This window comes from Nicotiana attenuata, unplaced genomic scaffold (genome assembly GCF_001879085.1).
Source record: "Nicotiana attenuata strain UT unplaced genomic scaffold, NIATTr2, whole genome shotgun sequence".
In the NCBI taxonomy this organism is placed as follows: domain Eukaryota; kingdom Viridiplantae; phylum Streptophyta; class Magnoliopsida; order Solanales; family Solanaceae; genus Nicotiana; species Nicotiana attenuata.
In genome coordinates, this window is record NW_017671254.1 from 41,220 (window position 1) to 60,442 (window position 19,223).

Here is a 19,223-nt window from a genome sequence, read left to right on the forward strand (position 1 = left end):
TTGAACTGTTGACAGCCTTGCAAAAAAAGGACCTCTCGACTAGATCATTATTATTTTAACATTATACTTGAAAATGTATTAAAAACCATTTTTTTTGTATAATAATCTATTTTTATCTTGGGCTCTCAATTAATTTGGTCCATTTTAAGTCAGCGAGAAAAGACGTAATTCATTATCTTTTACGTATTAAAATATTTTTCTTCACTTTTTCCAAATAAAAAAAGTCAAGTATTATTTATTCACTTCCTCTATACGTTGAATTTCACAATAAAAACAAAAGATGAGTCTAATCAAGATTTATTCTTCAGGAAATTATTCAAGCCTAACATGGAAAATTTATTTTCCAGCGGCGATATGTGATCTGGAAGATTACTCAAGCATAATATACCACTTATTCTAAATGGGAAAAGGGCCAAATTTGGCCCTCTATTATGTGAAAAGAGATGATTGTACCCCCGACATTACACAAGTGATAAAATTGTTCCGTTTCGCATAATAGAGGCACAAATTTGGCCCTCTATTATGTGAAAAGGGATGATTGTACCCCCGACATTACACAAGTGGTAAAATTGTTCCTTTTCGCATAATAAAGGGACATATTTGGCCTTTTTCCCATTCTGAATTCAATCAGAATCTACCATTGTTGTTTTAGCCGTTTGTAACACCCTTATTTAAAATATAGAAGAGTTACCCTAAATAGCTGATTATAATGTGTACAATCGTATATAATCGATATATAATTTATGTATACCGACTAAAAACTAAACAGTGAATTTGACACGTTATTTTGTAAAGATCCCTAAAATATATTAAATTTTTAAAAATTATTTAAAGTGTAGCTAGTTTGGCAAACTTTAGTCAACTTTTGATGTTGTTAATTCTTCAGACTTTCAGATTTGAGGTTGGACTCTGTCTCTGCCTAACCTTAACTTGAAATTCGAATGTCCAAAGCGCTGAAGTCTTGAAGCCCAACTTCAGACACATTAGGACCTCATCATTGGGCTGGACTTCCAACTCAAAGTTGAACCCTTCGAGCCCATTTGCATGGCCCAAACAATTGCAAAAATATAACACTTTTTGGTTCAGTCTTTAACTTTTGACCACCGCTTGCCCCATAGCCAGAATTTCAAGGTATACAGTTAAAAGTGTTGTCTATTGGGCAAGCGACAAGCAACACTTGTTATTATTGAAGTTCGGCCAATAGGGGAAGCGGGGACAAAAATTCAAGACCGTCTACTTTAAAGGCTATTTGTGTACTTCACTTGCTTTGGCCATCGGAGGCCATGTAAGTTGTAACAGGTGTTCGGGATCATATACCTTGTGGGGACGTTTGGTTAGTAAAAGTATCCCGGGATTGTTATTCTACCCTCCAATAGTAATAAAAAATATTCTACTATACCGAGATAGTTATACTGCGATTTCGTCCCAATCAAACATAGGATAAACTCGTCATAAATTTAATCCTGGGATTAATTATCCTTTATCCCTCGTACCAAACGAGCCTTTAGTTGTAAAATTGATTTTTTTACAAACTAAAACCTAAATAATTATGGACTAATATTTTGTCACTCAGTTTCAAGAGATGGGCTAATTGAGATTGAATTATGTATAACGAAGTTTAATTTGTATGTAGCGATAAATGGCATATAAATTTAATTAAAAATAATTCTTCTTTAACATACAAAAAAGGTGATATAAAGGTGCTTAAATCCTACCAAAAAGGACAAGTAGGTGAAAGAAAACCAATAAACCAATGAAAAATTGCATAAAATAAAGAATTAATTAAATTAAAGGCTTAAGGGTGTGTTTGGTATGAAGGAAAACATTTTCCGGAAAATGTTTTCTAATTATCCCACGTTTGGTTGGCCTTAATGCTTTGGAAAACATGGAAAATGTTTTCCTTCATACCAAACACACCCTAGGTCTCTAACTCTTTTGATGCGTTGGTTAATGAGCATGATTGTGCAATGAAGAAAACTGNTCCCCCTACCCCTACCCCCCTCTCCCCGGACAAAAAGAAACTTTTTTTTAATTTTTTTTTTGTAATTTCAAATTTTTGCCTTTTTGATTTTTCTGCCTTCCCTTCCCCCCGGTCCCCCCCCCCCCCCCAACTACCCCCCCCCTCCCGAAAAAAATATTTTTTAAATATATTTTTCAGTTTTAGTATTTTTTATCGGTGTAAAGGTTCAAAATTTTACAAGTACCAAAGTTATGAGTTCGGAGGTTTAAGTGTTTGGAAGTTTACGGGTTTAGAAATTATAAAGTTTACGGGTTAAAAATTCCGCCGTTTCGAAAGTTTAGCGGTTTGAAAGTTTATGAAAAATGTGGGTTCGGAAGGTTGTTGGTTTGAAAGTTTATGGCTTCATGTTTATGAAATACTCTTGAGAAGTCATTTTCCTTAATTTGCGTACCAAACACCGGAAAATGAATAAAATTACTACTTGTTTTCCAAGCCGTTATACCAAACACACCCTAAAATGTAAATGATTTCAAGAAGATGAGATTTTAGGACAAATGGAAACAGTTCATTGAAACTTTGAAAGGTTTAGGTCACCCTTTTATTTTGATGATTTGAGGGGTTGGGTTTGGTTTGACCTAGCTGTGTGGCTATTATCATGCACCTAACCCAACTGGTTCTGTTTTATCCCAATAAATTAAATATTCAAAATGCAAAAGAGTACAAATAAGTTGTTAATATGATGAAGTGGTTAAGTCTAAAAGTTCATAACCAATGAGCTTTAGTAGTGTTTTTACTGTGTGACTTTGTCTTGTTTAGTAAAGATTAAAGAATGAAAGTGGTTAAGATTTCCAATTATTAGCCATGTGATTACTTTTGACTTTATCTAACTCAAAGATGGAGTCAAGCTTTACAAAGGTCAGTCTAATGCATAAAGTATCCCGCGTTCAGGTAGGGTTCAGAAAAGGACCGTAATTTAAGGGGTGCGATGTAGGCAACGTGCCCTTATACGAGCATCAATGACTGATTTCACAGTTCGAACCATGACCTATAAATTTATACGGAAATAACTTCACCGTTGTTCCAATGCGCCCCTTAGGGAGTCAAGATTACGTGTTACATATATGCAAAATTATGTTCTAAGAACTGAATTGGACTGTTATATTTTATAGGTGAAAAAACTGAAAATACCACTCCATCAAGCAAGGTATCTAAAGAGCAAAGAAGTTGTTAGAATTTTAATCCAAGTGACAATTTCCCATTCATAATTTTACTATATCTTATCTAACTAGATATTCATGACACAAAAATAAAAAGTATTTTTTTTTTTTTTTTTTGTGGCAAGTTGATACTTATGAATAGTTATCCACTGACCGTTATGCTCATTGCTAAACTTACAAATTATACCAAGAATCAAATAGTCCAAGTAAGGAAAATTATGGATAGGGTAGAAAGAAGAAGTCATTAAAAACTTTTTATACTCATATACAAATTTATTCTTCTTGAAAAGATTCTTTCATTTGTTTAAAACCTTATTTCCATTTTCATCACCCTACTTAATACAATATCAAGTTTAGTGCAATTGTAGTTGAATGTTAGACATGTGCAGGTATGAAAAAAGGAAATAGTTGTTGAAAACAAACAACTTAATTAGTAAACAACACTTTGACAGGTGTCCTAAAAAGAACCCCCCCCCCTCCCCCAAACTAGGGGCGGAGCTAGAAGCCTGCGTATGGATTCGGCCGAACCCAATAGCTTTTGCTCAAAAAATATATTTGTATTAAGAAATTTATTAAATATATACAAATACAAAATTTAGAACCCATAAAGTTATTGTCGGTTTAAAATTTAGAACCCATAAAGTTGAAATTCTGACTCCGCCTCTGCACCCAACCCCAAATAAGTACAAATATTAAAGAAATCTTCCATGCCAAACTATCTAACTAATCTTAACCCCACTACCCTTTATATATTAGCCCATCCATTTCTTCTCATTCCATCATAAACTTTTTCTCCAAACACCACAATAACAACAACAACAACAACATAGTATTCTAGAATCCTTATTAGTTTCTTGAAAATGTTAAGAGGTTTCTTGATTTCATGTGTTCTGTTTTCTCTGTTTGTGTCATCAACATATGCTCAATCATGCACAAAGTACAACTTTACAAGCAACCAAATTTTCACTTCATGCAGTGATCTTCCTTACTTGAACTCATTCCTTCACTGGAATTATGATCCTTCTACTAAAACTGCGAAAATCGCCTTTCGACACACTAAAATCGCCTCCTCAAGATGGGTAGCATGGGCTATAAATCCAACAGCTCAAGGCATGGTTGGTTCACAAGCATTAGTTGCATATCAAAAATCAGATGGAAAAATGAGAGTTTACACATCTCCTGTCACAAGTTATCAAACACAGTTACAAGAAGGGAATCTGAGTTTTCCTGTCTCTGATTTATCAGCTACTTACTCGAATAACGAAATCGCGATTTTTGCTACATTAAAACTTGATAAGTTTAACTCTACAATTGTGAACCAAGTATGGCAAGAAGGTCCACTTTCAGGAGATTCTCCTGCAATGCATGATACTTCTGGTGTTAATGTTCAATCTGCTGGAGCTCTCAGCCTTCTTTCTGGCCAATCTAAGACTACTACAACAGGAGCTGCAAGCTCACAATTTAACAAGAAAAATGTAAGTCATTTGATTTATTTAATTTCACGTATAGTTACTGAACTTTATGTGCTATAACGATACAGTCAAAAAACTATTTTATCACATTAAAGTAACTGAATTTTACCAACTATGACAGTAAAGTTAGGAAGGGGAGCCTTGGCGTAACCGGTAAAGTTGCTGCCATGTGACCAGGAGGTCACAGGTTCAAGCCATGGAAACAGCCTCTTGCAGAAATGCAGAGTAAGGCTGCATACAATAGACCCTTGTGGTTCAGACCTTCACGAGTTCAAGCCGTGGAAACAATATAGACCCTTGTGGTCCAACCCTTCCACGGACATTGCGCATATCGGGAGCTTAGTGTACCGGACTCCCCTTTTTTTTTTTGCTTATAACAGTAAAGTCAAGAAACTATTTTTGTTACTAAACTTTACCACTTTAACATTAAAGTCACAACTTGATGGGTAGGTTTTATCGATGACTTTACTGTTATAGTATAAAATATTTAGTTATTTTAATGCCATAAGAAATAGTTATCTAACTTTACCAGTTATAATGGATAAAGTTTAATGACTTTACTGCTATAGTAAGTAAAAGTACAATTACCTTAATATAGCTAAAAGTTGTTTTGCAACTTTACTGTTATAGTGGATAATGTTTAGTATACACGAAACTGACACCTTATCACCTTATCTTGTTGATGTTATTACGTGTTGTGTCTGCTTCTTTTACTTTTACCTTGAGCCGGGGGTCCATCGGAAACAACCTCTCTGCCTTCACAAGGTAGGGGTAAGGTATGTGTACACTCTACCCATAGACCCTACTTTGTTGGATTGCACCGGGTTGAAACTGACTACATCTTTTCTTTGAAAAGTATTGGTAATAAGTTTTGACTTGTAATTCTGATTTTTCAATGGATTTTTTCAGCTTCATGGACTGCTAAATGCAGTGAGTTGGGGGATCATGATGCCTATAGGAATCTTATTTGCAAGGTATTTAAAAGTGTTTTCAGATCCTGCATGGTTTTACCTACACTCCATTTGGCAAATCACAGCTTATGTTATTGGTGTTGCTGGTTGGGCTACTGGTCTTCAACTGGGGAGTGAATCCCCTGGTATTCAATTTACTGTCCACAGAACCATTGGCATTGTCCTGTTTTCCCTTGCTACCCTCCAGGTAATCTAGTCATTCTCTATTGCACATTATTACTTCAAGATTTTGCCTATCAACATTGATTTGTTAATGCCAAAAAGTGATTGTTTTCGGAAACAGCCTCTCTGGCTTCATATGGTAGGTGTAAGGTCTGCGTACACACTACCCTCCCCAGCCCCCACTTGTAAAATTTCACTGTGTTTGTTGTTGTTGTTGATCAAAAGTAGCTCTCTACTATACGAAATATCTTAATAGCCTTTTGTTATACTTTGGCTATACATACCCTTGTTGTTAGTAAATTGTCGTATTTTTATCCTTGACTTTAATGGTGTTTCAACAAAGGGTAATATCAAATCATATTAAAAGTAGAGGGTAAAATTGCACCTTTTCTTGTTTGACACGTGGAATTCATCTGGTCCACGTTGGAGCTCCATTAAAGTCAAGGGCAAGTTAGTTAACGGCAAGGGTATGAATGTTTCCAAAGTTTAAGGGAGAGAAAAAAATTTAAATAATTCGTATATTAGAGGGGTAATTTTGTACCTTTTTTCTATGTTGCTTGGACTCTCCGAAAATACCGCCGACAAGTATGGCAACAGCTTGGAGAGTCCGCGCAACATAGCTTTTCCCTATAAATATTTGAATCATAACATTCTAAGCAAGAAATGAATTTGAAAAGGAGGTTTATTTTCATCATCTAAATTGTTAATTCAACTACAAATGTGAATATTTCCTTTGATTACAGGCTTCTGCTATGCTGCTAAGGCCAAAAAGGGATCACAAACACAGGATCTACTGGAACATTTACCACAGATCAGTTGGATATTCAATTGTTGTCCTTGGAATCATCAACATATTCAAAGGTTTGAACATCTTGAATCCTGAGAACAAATGGAGAATAGCTTATATTGGAACACTAATTGGTTTAGGAATCATTGCTGCATTCTTGGAAGTTGTCACTTGGTGTGTGGTTATAAAGAGAAACAAATCTGTTACCACTATTGAGAAGAATACACAAGGACAAGGAGGTCTCTATGAAACAAATGGCTATAATAATGGCTATGGAAATGGTACTACTAGGATACATTACAGAGTTTAGACATTGAAATATTCTTCTGTACTGGAGATAGTTTGATTTGTCTACTTATGTAGTTCAAACTTGGATATGATGCCAGAGGAATATTTAGATATAGAGCATCATGGGATGGTTTTCTTTTTCTTTTTTCCCTTTTTCTTTTGTCGGTTCGGGTTTTATTTTCTTGAATTTCAGCCTCTCTACCTTCTCAGACAGGGGTACCTACACACTACCCTCCCCAGAATTTTCTTGAATTTCAGCCTCTCTACCTTCTCAAGGTAGGGGTAAGGTCTGTGTACACACTACCCTCCCCAGACCCCACTCGTAAATTACACCGGAATTGTTGCTGCTGTTGTTTTGTAGTTCGGGTTTTATTTTCTTGAATTTGTTGTTGATATTTACATATGTACTTTACTCCTTATGCAATATAAATCAGGGTGTTCTTTTTTCTCTGTGTGTTTCAGAGTTTCTCTCATTCTCTTATTCAGCTGCAGTTTACAATATTGAGTACAAGGATAAAGAGATATATACTAGTAGTCTTTAACATTAGCACAGCAAATTACTATAACATTAAGTCAAAAAATCAGATATAGTGCAACCATTAGTGGGAGTCTAAGTTGCTCGGACACGGGTGCGGATCTAGAGGTTGGATCCTTTGAGATGTAAATTCTAAGATTCGGGGATACAGATCCTAGTACGGATATAGGTGTCGGGATCCGGCTTAAAATAATTCAAAAATATCTCTAATTTATGAGAAATTTTGTGGAATACTTACGTATAGCTTGTAAAGTGTGGATTTCTTTTTTATTCTCAAGTTGTACATAAGTAAAGGATTGATTTCCTAGATAAGGTATGCTATTTTCTTCAACTTTACCCTAGTTTTAGTTTTGGTTCTGATTACGGGAATCAAATTGTATCTCATCTCGAATTTATCCGTTCTTCGTGGTCAAAGTACCTAAAATTGTTTGACCAGATCCGGTAGGGATCCCATATCCACACCCATACTAGTGTCGTGTCGACACGGATGCAGCACCTAAACTGCCGTGTCGAAGCAACTTAGGTGGGAGTAGAAGAACAACATTTATCTTCTCAAACTACTTCAAAAAAGTACTACCAATCTTAAAAGTAGAACAGGCACTAAATAATTCATCATATTATATCAGTATAAAGCTATTCCACAAAGAGTTAACAACAATAATTTCTCCAATAATGCATAGGACAGTGTTTGACAATGATAAGATTGAGGAGAAGTTATATCATTGAAGTCACTTTCCATCAAACAAACTGATGTCTTTGGCAGAAATAGGCATTAGAGGAAGCTTCTTATACTATAGAACAAAATCTATCCCATTACATAATATATCATTGAAGTCACTTTCCATCAAACAAACTGATTCCGTCGATGGAAATTGGCCTTTCAGGAAGCTTCTTACACTAAAGAACCAAATCTATAACATTATATGGTCTCTGTATATTAAAAAGGATAGTACAGCTGACTTGCCTGGTTAATTAAAACCAGCAATAAATGGTAAGAAGTGAATGTTTCTTGGCTGAATAATGATTGAATCCTGAAGATGGAGTCAGGACACGAATAGCTATATCCCGTTAATGAAATGAAACTGGTTCTGATGGTAGCTTCTTCTCATTCTGATTCATTTAAGGCCTTGATAAATGCGTCCTTGAGATGAGCGTTTGTAGCAGCTACCCGACGAGCTGTGAGGTCAAATTCTAAACCAGATCTGATGAAGAAAAACTACTATACATCAGAGTTATCAAACTGTCGGTCTATTATTAAATCAATCAATCATTCAACTTTGCTTAGATCCTAAAACCATTGGGTCGGCTATATGAATTTGCTACATCTTTTCCGCTCCATATAGGTGTATACTTAAATATATTATTGAATTAATTTGATCTCTATTTCTCTCAGGAATGCTGAACTCTACTTCTTTTCTCTCTATGTGAACATGGAAGCTTCATCTCATTCTATTTCATTATTTGGAAAAGTTAACGAGGAATAGAGTGTGTTACTTACGGATCAAACACGAAACCTCCAGCTTCTTTCACTATCACAGCACCACCTGCCACATCCCTGTGTATGTAGAAGCAAATTGTCACCAATATGTCACATGTTAGCAGACTGAAAAGAAATTACAAGCATTACCAAGGGCCACCAAATTCAAGTTCATAGAAGAGATCAAGCCTTCCACATGCCACTCCACACAGATTTAATGCACAAGAACCGCACATCCGAAGGGACCTGACCTGTAATATAAAGATCAAACCGAATTTTTTTATTGTCTGCACATATTTTTAACTAAAAGCGTGGATGTCTTTGCAGGTGTTAGTGACCTTGAAAAGCAAGCTATTGATTCTCCCTGTAGTAGCATCTAGAGTTAGCTTATCCCGCTTCGTTCCAGCCTGCTCCAATAAAATGAAATGTCAGTAACTTTTCCAAGTATATCAAAGAGGTAAGCAGAAAAAGTGAACCAGAGCATGGTTAGGCATAAATCCAGCTGGTTCTACAATAGATTTTCCAAATAAAATGTATCGAGAAAAGAAATCTTGTATACTTCATCATAACATTAATGCTCCACAACAACTACTGTTGTATGACAACTTACAAGGAAGTAAGACTTTCAATGTAATAGGAGGCGGCTTTATATATCTTAGCTAAGAATAAGCGAGTCCGGAATTGGCCAAGCAACAGAACCTGGTTTCCATATTCACTTAATTGACCGGGTTTATCCTATTCACATCTTTGTAGAAGTCAGGACGCGCAGTCTTGCTTGAAGAAAAACAATTGGGTATATTCTAAAAGATTGACAACACTGCAATAGAAAAACAAGATGCATACATCACCAATTATATGCTACTTCCAAGATAATGCAAACCAAGACGGAAGTTAAATTAATAGCAGTTGAAACATTTTCTGAAAACCATTATCTAAAGTTCAAGTTCTTATCAACAATAGTAGCAGCAGAACAGATAAACATAAGTTGTTCGCTATGTGTCACATTATTAAAAGGTTTCTGCAGCATTGCAATTATAAGCAATAACTGAGAGATATTATTATAAAGCAACAATAGAGATGGCCAAGTACCTCCGTAGCAAGAAGAGCCTTCACAAGTTCAGACTGTGAAGATACTGCGGGTATTAAAATAATGCAGAAGACTAGTCAGCGATTGATAGGTTGTAGACATGATGTTTTAAAAGCTACACCATGATCAATATGCAACAATACCTTTGATAGGCTTCCCATTGAGAAAAGCACCCTTTCCGATGATTGCAGTGAAAAGCTGCATGTCAAAAGCAAAAAAAAAATTTACTGACTTGAACCATCAATTTACCCGGAAACAATATAAATAAAAAGAACGACATCTCCCAATATGATTACAAGGCAGAAAACCACAACAAGTTGATTACTATTGTGAATTGGGAAATTATTCATGTGTAAAATCTTTTACTGACTTGAACCATCAATTTACCCAGAAACAATATAAATAAAAAGAACAACATCTCCCAATATGATTACAAGTCAGAAAAACCACAACAAGTTGATTACTATTATGAATTGGGAAATTTAATGAGTAAGGATGCTCTCTGTTTTTTTCTCCATTTCTCTTTCTATTGTTGATTGGCCGTGAGGGTTTATCTCTTAATTTATGTAACAAATAACTAGGCTGCAAAATTCATGCGATGTGCGGGTTATGCTTCCTTACCTACTTGAAGGAAGTTGTCCCGACCTACTTTCTCTCTGAATTAATACAAATATAGTTAAGAATAGAATATAGTGGAAGTAAAAGATCCATATAAGTGAAACCAACTAGTTGCGAATAATAAAGGTTAGTTGCTGTTACACTTACTATTAGGAGATGTGTCTCTTTGGAATATTTTACTCTGGTTAGAGACTTGTATAGTTGTGTAGGGGTAAGCAAGAAATTTGGAGAACCTTTACTTCATAAAGAATCTCATATTTGCTTACAAAAATATATTATTTCTTATTGGACTGAATTGAACCTAAGTATAAGGAAATGAATATGGAGGATTCATACAAACGAACTCAACTAATTTAGAATTGAAGCATAGTTGACAGAGATATCTCACCTCATCAATTATTGGGTTGTAAACAACACCAACTGTTGGAACCTTTCCAATTGTGAGACCAATTGATACACAGACAAACGGAAACCTAAAATTAACCAAGTTTCACAAATCAGCTTGAGCGGCTTCATGAATCATAAAACAAGTTCTATCAAAGTACAGAGAAATTTATGCTTACCCATGCACAAAATTAGTCGTTCCGTCGAGTGGATCAACTATCCAAGTTGGTTCGTCAGTCAGCTCAAAATTGCCACAAGCAGCCGTTGTTTCTTCACCAATGAACTAAAGTGAAAAAAATATTGCAGCAAAGACCCGGAAATAGATGAGTAAATTCTTTTTCACAATACAGCTAATAAAGTGATGGAACTAAGAATACAAGATATGAAAGCTAACCTTATGGCTTGGGAACTGTTGCTTGAGATGATTAAAAATGAGATCTTCGCATGCCTTATCAGTCTCTGTGACTAAATCCACCTACATTGGATGAATAACATAAATTTAAGTGTACAAAAGACCCATAGAATCAAATAAGAGACTGAAAATACCAAGATTTACATGTTTCTTCTTGCCAAAAACAAAAAAGATGATTTACTTTATGCAATAAACATTCATTCTTAACTAAGTCCTACGCGCACATCTCACACTACATATATTTCAAACACTCTAAAACATTTGTTACCTACTACAGTTCTCCACTGTGCTTCCTATGCAATATAAGCCAAAACTAAGAAGAACAATAAACCTTCTTTCACCCTTCTCCTTTTCTCGAACAACTCGAACTGTGCCACCAAATTAGTTCAAATGGCATTTCCTTCAGCTTAGTATAATTTTTTTGACTATTATAAGAAGCATAAGTAGTTTCCTAGTGGATAATGGACCATATATGCTCAAACTCAAGCCACAAACATGGTTCATTCTCTTAGTAGTATCTCAATATCCAAAACTAACGTTCATAGAAACAAGAAACGGACTTGCACATTAAGCAATAATAGACCTTTAGTCCAAAAATGAAAGTAAACTACTTATGAGGTCTCTTGTTCGAGCCCGGGAATGGAGTCCTCTTTAATAGGAGGCTAAAACCCTCCATAATGGGCTTAATGGGCTTTCTACAGCATAAATCTAAATTAGTCGGGCCAGTGATTTTCGGACACCAGATGGTTAAGCAAAAACAAAAGCTCCTCAGTCCAAAAAGACTAACAAATTTACAGAAAACCAGTAACAAGAAAAAAGCCAAAAAGAAATGCTTGGCCAAAAACAACTAAAGGGCAGCCCGGTGCACTAAGCTCCCGCTATGCGCGGGACCGGGGAAAGGCCGGACCACAAGGGTCTATTGTAGTCCGCCTTACCCTCCATTTCTGCAAGAGGCTGTTTCCACGGTAGCCAAAAACAACTAAAGAAAGCACTAACCACGCCTTTGTGCTCCACATTCTTAGTCTGGTGGAATCCTTGGCGAATTACCTGCAAAAACCCAGAAATGCAAAAATAAAGAAACCAATACCAAATTGAAGCTAAAAAATTGAATCTTTATAATGTAGCTAAAATTGGTCAGACAAGAAACCAATAAAATAACAAGTAACTGCAAAAAAAAAAAAAAAAAAAAAAAAAAGGATCAATTGGGTCAAATTTGAAACAAAGAAATCAAGACCAAATTAAAGCTAAAAATTGAATCTTTATAATGTAACTAAATTGATCAAACAAAAAACCAATAAAGTAACAGCAAAAAAATGAAAAAAAAAAAAAAAGAAGCAATTGGGTCAAATTAGATTTACATCTCCAGCTTTTTTAGCTGCTTCAACTGCAACATCAAGAAACTGTTCAAGTGAACCTGAAATTCAGAACAATGGCATTTCAGAAATAATTCACATACAAATACTTATACAAGTATATGGGTAAAAAATTTAGAATTAGAGATGAAAGGGTCTATACCATCTTGAGCCATCTTTGAAATATTTGATTAATTGAGCGATGGGAAGAGAAAAGTGAGAATATATATAGTAGATTATAGAGCCTTCACGTAGGCATATGAAAGAACATTATAGACAATTTTGTTGGACCTGAAATACCCCTATATTTACTCATATTTACATGCATAATTCAAATATAACAACCACCGGTGGCGGAACCATAATTTTCATTAAGGAGTGTCAAAATATATAAAAGTAAATATATGAGAAAATTAAGGGGAGTCAATACATAATATATATATATATATATATATATATATATATATATATATACACACACACACACACACACACACATACATATACATACATACACACACACACAGAGAGTGCCTCCGTTTTAATTTATGTGAATCTATTTTTCTTTTAGTATGTATAAAAAAGAATGAGCCTTTTTCATATTTGTAAATGATTTATATGTAAACAATCATTTATTTCCATACAAAATATGTGTCTCATTTTACACCACAAGTTTAAAAATCTTTTCTTTTTTCATAATTGAAGAAAGGGTTTGTGTGTGTGTGTCTAAGAAGAGAGGAAGACCTTTCAAAATCCAACCGCTTGTAACCGTTGGAAGCTCTGTCAGTGCAAGCGTGATTGCAGACATTATTGAACGTGGTAATACTCAGCAAGTCGTAACTCCAATTGGGGCTCAATTTCCGGCTAGGTCACTTGAAGTGGGAACGACCAGTGGGAATACATGTGCTTCTAAGAAATTGGTTCTGAGTCCATATCCCTCGATAAATCAAGGAAGCCCCATCAAAAACGAGGAGAAATCAATTTAACCAAAGAAACGACCTAACCCAGCCCAAATTGAGGAGAATCAAGAGCGACCAACATTTCTAGCACCAGTGAAGGAGAATCCGATTGACGCACCATGGGAGAAACTCTTTAATGGATATCGATCTATAGAAAAAGGTATGCCTCTAACCTATTGCTCCAAAAGTGGTAAATGGTCGATATGTCGTGAATTTAGACATACCAGAGGTGGAAAATGAGACTGAAAAAATGGAGGAAAGCTCTAATTGTCTATATAATTGGGAAAGTACCTAGTTATAATTAGATGCATAGGTATGTATCTCAAACCTGGAACACAGTTGCTGAACCTGAATTATTCCTATATGGAGAGGGATACTATATTGTTAAAATCCAAAGCTTAGGTGGCTTGAAGGATATCTTGTATGGAGGGTCATATACCATGAATAGTAGGCCAGTTATCCTCAAACAATGGACCCAAGATTTTGATTTTAATGCTGAATTGCTCACTGAAATCCCATTATGAATAAAATTCCCTAACCTTCCTATTAATTCCTGGGGAATAAATTCCTTGAGTAGGATGGCCAGCACCCTGGGCAACCCTATATTTGCTGATCAATGCACTACCAAGCAAACTAGGGTGTCTTGTGCTAGAATTTTGATTGAGGTTAATGTCGCTAAGAAATTGCCTACTGAAGTTACAGTTAAAGATCCATCTGGTAGACAGTTTCAGCAGCCCGACAAGTTTGAATGGAAGCAGAGTACTGTTCTGAATGCCTAAAAATTGGTCATGATTATGGGAAGAGGAAACATGAGGGACAGATAATGCAAATCAGAGAAACAGAAGACCAAAACAAGTTCCAATGTGGCTACCAAAAGATCAGCAACAACATGCAGTAGATCAACTGAAACAGGGGCAATAACAACAAATGGTGCAATATGTAGAGAACAATACCATAGCCAAAGGGAAAAATGTCCTGAATGCACTAGAGAAAAATGCAGACGGGGGATGGATACAAATTAAGTCAAAAGGTGCAAGTAGCGGACAAAAATCACTAGAGCATCACTACGCTAACAAACAGATGGAGAGATCAGACTTAATGAGAAATTTTGAGACCAGACCAATCCATGAAGGTGTGTTAACAAGAAATGGATTTCAAGCTTTACCTGAAGGGGAACAGAGAGTTCTAAATGCTAAGCCTCCTAATACAGAGGTGGTACTTGGTTATCTCATTGACCTGGTTATTTTGGAATGTTAGAGGGATTGATAAGAGGTATAAGCAGAAATAGCTAAAGCAATACCTCAAAAATATCATATTAAAATAGTTGCTGTTTTAGAAACTAGAGTAAAAGAAAATAAAGCACAACATATAGCTAGCAAGGTGGCTCATAACTGGGAAAGACTTTTTAACTACGAAGATGCAAGAAATGGCAGAATATGAATGGTATGGGATCCTAAAATGTATGCTATTCAACTTGTCAAAGAGATAGCTCAACTAATCCACTGCCATGTCACTGGTATGCAGAATGGAATGAGTTGTTCACTTACAATTATCTATGGCTTTACTACAGTTGACCAGAGTAAAGAACTGTGGGAAATTTGCAAGATTTGGCTCCTAGAGGAAATACTCCTTGGCTCTTATGCGAGGATTTTAATACTATTTTATACCCACAAGAAAGACAATGATCTCCGGTTACCTTAGCAGGACTGCAAGACTTCTCAAGCTGTTACAACAATTTACTACTCAATGCAATTACATGAAGATGTGACTATTACACATGGACTAATAAACAACAAGGAGCAGACAGATTTTGTTGCAGACTGGACCGAGCAATAGCAAATGATGAACGAATGGTACAATATGGACATTTAACAGCTGTATTTGGAGAGCCCTTTATCTCTGATCATGTGCCCATATTAATACCATTTAGACCCCTCCCCCCCCCCCCCAAAAAAAAAAACAACATCAATGTACCCTTTAGGTTCTTCAACATATGGACAGATCATATAAAGTTTAGGCAGGTTATAGAAGAAGGGTGGTCTAAAAATGGAGCAGGTGGAAAAACGAAAAGTGTATGGCTGAAACTGAAACACTTGAAACGTGCTTTCAAACAACTCAATTCTGATGAGTTTAAAAGAGTTGCTGAGAAATCTCCAAAGATAGGGTCACATTGAAAGAGGTCCAACAATAAATTCAAGCCAATTACTCTGATTCTTTGACTTATCAAGAGAAGGTATGCCTGCAACAACTAGAAAAATGGTCATTGATAGAAGAAAGTGGAATGCATCAGAAAACTAGAGCTACATGGATCAAGCTGGGAGATTCAAACACAAAATACTTCACAGTTGTGATGAAAGAAAAACAACAACAGAAGCAGATTTTGGAAATCGCCTCTTTGACAAGAATGAAATTGCAAGATCCCAAAGCTATCAAAACAGGGTTTGCTGATTTTTATAGATGCCTGATGGAATCAGCTGCAACTACTTTACTTGGAGTCAACATGCTGGTGATGAGAAATGGACCTAGACTGTAACATCTTCAACAGTTAGAATTGTGTGCCACAGTAACTAATACAGAAATTTATGAGGCTCTATGCTCAATTGGGGATCACAAAGCTCCTTGAATTTATGGATTTAATGCTACATTTTTTTAAAAAGCCTGGCCTGTCATCAAGGATGAGGTGTGTGAGGCAGTGAAAAAAAATTTCACCACAGGGATCCTCTATAAAGCCATTAATTGCACTACACTAACTTTGCTGCCAAAGATTGAAAATCCAAATACTGTGAAAGACTATGACCAATAGCCCATTGCACAATGTTGTGCGAACTAATTGCTAAAGTCCTTATTGGGAAACTTCAAAAAGTCATGAGCTGCATCATATCAAAGACACAAGTAGGCTTCATCCCCGGGAGAAGGATAGTTGAATCCATAATTTTGACTCATGGGTTGGTCAAATCATATAGCAGGAAACATATATCCTCTAGATACATGATCAAGGTGGACTTACAAAAAGCTTATGATTCTGTGGAATGGGAATACCTTGAACAAGTTTTGGAAGGAATGGCTTTCCCCGACATGTTCATAAAATCGGTAATGACTTGTGTCAGAACAGTCAATTACACTATTCTGCTTAATGGGGAATCTGTAGAACCTTTCAATGCTGCTAAGGTCTGAGGCAAGGAGATCCAATCTCCCCTTCCTCTTTGCTATTACTATTGTATTTGAGAAGGCCTCTCAATGAATTAAAACGAGACGGAAAATTCAAATATCATCCTAGATGTGGGAAACTACATATTACTCATCTGAGCTATGCTGAGGATTTAGAACTACTTGCCAGAGGAGACACAGAGTCAGTGCAGAGGGTACATGCTTGTTTTACAACATTCTCAGCTGCTTCTGGGCTACAAGCTAACTTAGCAAAAAGTGCTATATACTGTGGAGGAATGGAAAACAAAGTTAGAGAAGAAGTTTGTCAGTTGCTGGGATACTCTCAAGGACAACTCCCCTTTAAATATTTGGGGGTGCCACTGGATACAAAGAAGTTGACTATGATACAATGGGATCCAATCATCAACAAAACAGTGGCAAAGATAACCTCATGGACAACAAAAATACTATCATATGATGGAAGGGTGCAACTAATACAGACAATATTATTTGGAATCCAATCCTATTGGGCTCAAATTTTTCCTTGCCAGCTAAAGTGATGAAAGTAATTGAAGCTTATTGTAGAAGCTACATGTGGTCTGGTAGAAATGAAGTCACAAAAAAGCTCTCATTGCATGGGACAAAGTCTACTTACCTAAGTCTATGGGTGGCCTCAATCTGAGCAACCTACAGGTGTGGAATGTTGCTACTATTGCCAAAACATATTGAGACTTATCTCACAAACAAGACAAATTATGGATCAAATGGATACATACCTTCTACATCAAAGAACAGAGTCCAGAAACCATGCCTATACCAAAGACTGCAAGCTGGATGGTGAGAAAAATTCTGGAAGAAAGGGATGTCATCAGTCAACTCCAAAGACCATCGGAAGCTAAGAAGAGTGCTATAAAATAGCTCTATCTCCAATTGACACCAACCTACCCAAAAACTAGCTCTATCTCCAATTGGGCACATCTTCAGAACACGATGTGCAGTACATGGAATGAACACCTCCAGTTTGTTTGTCAATACTCCAAGGGGAAGACAACACCAGCTAAACTTTTCAAGATGATCTATGCTGAGTACACACATGTACTATGGAGTAATAGGAATCATAGGATCTTTGAAGGGATTACCAGCGATCATACTAGCCTGGCGAGGGAGGTTGCCTGCATGTGCAACTTTAGAGCAAATAGAAATGTGAAGTGTTTAGTACAACAATATTACTTCTAGATTTGATTAGCTGACAGGAACATGGTTTAGGTTCTTTGGTAGGTATAGCCTTTCTATGTATCTTACTTTGAGATCTAGCCAACTGAGAGTAGCTAACCTATGCTTTGTAATGTTGTTACTGGTGATTAATGATAACTTTAATTACCAAAAAAAAAGTGTATAAAATTTGTATATTTTTTGTAAATAACATATAGAAATGTGTATATAATATATATTTCTGGCTATTATTTTGAGAACGACTATAAAATGTCCTTTTCCCCTTATGGTTATGTTTGTCGAAATATTTCAAATGTTGCTTAGAATCACCTTAGCAACCAACTTTATTCTCTTTTTATTTCTTACGTCTTTCTTTACAAATTGAGCAAAGGTAACTTCTCCAAATTTAGCATAAATGGACAAGAAAACGTGCAGAAGAAAAAATCATATGGCATGCAACTCCAAGTTAGAGACAAACATATACAAAACAATCCAAACAAAGGTAAAACTAGCATCTTCTCTTTCCCTTTTTAGTTATTTTGGACATTAAATTTTTTACGATGAAAAAAAAAATCAGTATGAATTTTGTAAGAAATTAAAGTAACTGATCCAATTTTATATTAAGGCCCTCTTTTTGTTTTGTTTCGAATAACATGTAAATAATAGTGGGGGAAAATAAAGATTAAAGGGGTATACTTAAAGTTTATAGAGGGGCTTGTGTCTTAGGCCGCAAATCCGAGACTAACTTTAGGACCCGTTTGGCCATAGATTTTGACAAAATAAATTTGGGTTTAAATTGGCAACTATATGTTTGACCATAAATTTTGCCTATAATTCCCAAATCCCAAAACTAGCTCAATAGCTGATTTTGGGCCAAAATATTTACAAACACTAATAATATACATGTTTTTCCAAAATAAATTTGGGAAATATGTTTTGAAAACGTATGTCCAAACACATTTTTATCTTCAAACCAAACTTCACCCAAATTAGATTTTTCAAAATAAATTTGGGAATCTATGACCAAACGCTAGCTTAATATTTAAATGGAGGCTACAGTTGGCTAAAAAAATAAGCTCCAAAAGGATTATCGGTCATTAAATAAAACATAAGTTAATTGAATTTTCATTTCGATTCGACTATTGAAGTGATGGGAAGAGAGGTGTCCACAAAAAGACATACA

General features: G+C 35.7%; 2 protein-coding genes across 2 annotated transcripts; one reads left to right on the forward strand and one right to left on the reverse strand.

The window, feature by feature from the left end:
- Positions 1 to 3,897: 3,897 nt before the first annotated feature.
- On the forward strand, positions 3,898 to 7,311 carry LOC109207067 (cytochrome b561 and DOMON domain-containing protein At5g47530-like). Its single transcript, XM_019369950.1, has 3 exons — positions 3,898 to 4,652; positions 5,559 to 5,807; positions 6,526 to 7,311. Exons 1-3 carry the CDS (start codon positions 4,038 to 4,040, stop codon positions 6,877 to 6,879), a joined length of 1,218 nt encoding a protein of 405 aa, XP_019225495.1. The 5' UTR covers positions 3,898 to 4,037; the 3' UTR covers positions 6,880 to 7,311.
- Positions 7,312 to 8,033: 722 nt separating this feature from the next.
- Positions 8,034 to 12,985, reverse strand: LOC109207069 (inositol monophosphatase 3). Its single transcript, XM_019369951.1, has 12 exons — positions 12,886 to 12,985; positions 12,729 to 12,784; positions 12,367 to 12,417; positions 11,353 to 11,433; positions 11,138 to 11,241; positions 10,963 to 11,047; positions 10,100 to 10,154; positions 9,959 to 10,002; positions 9,208 to 9,276; positions 9,020 to 9,120; positions 8,891 to 8,947; positions 8,034 to 8,594 (listed from the first exon to the last, which is right to left on the reverse strand). Exons 1-12 carry the CDS (start codon positions 12,896 to 12,898, stop codon positions 8,498 to 8,500), a joined length of 813 nt encoding a protein of 270 aa, XP_019225496.1. The 5' UTR covers positions 12,899 to 12,985; the 3' UTR covers positions 8,034 to 8,497.
- Positions 12,986 to 19,223: the final 6,238 nt, after the last annotated feature.

Coding starts and splice junctions, on each gene's coding strand:
- LOC109207067 (XM_019369950.1), top strand. CDS start 4,038: ATGTTAAGAGGTTTCTTGATTTCATGTGTTCTGTTTTCTCTGTTTGTG. Junction 4,653..5,558: donor CACAATTTAACAAGAAAAAT/GTAAGTCATTTG, acceptor GGATTTTTTCAG/CTTCATGGACTGCTAAATGC. Junction 5,808..6,525: donor TTTCCCTTGCTACCCTCCAG/GTAATCTAGTCA, acceptor CTTTGATTACAG/GCTTCTGCTATGCTGCTAAG.
- LOC109207069 (XM_019369951.1), bottom strand. Junction 12,418..12,728: donor CAGCTAAAAAAGCTGGAGAT/GTAAATCTAATT, acceptor GGGTTTTTGCAG/GTAATTCGCCAAGGATTCCA. Junction 11,048..11,137: donor ACGACTAATTTTGTGCATGG/GTAAGCATAAAT, acceptor GGTTAATTTTAG/GTTTCCGTTTGTCTGTGTAT.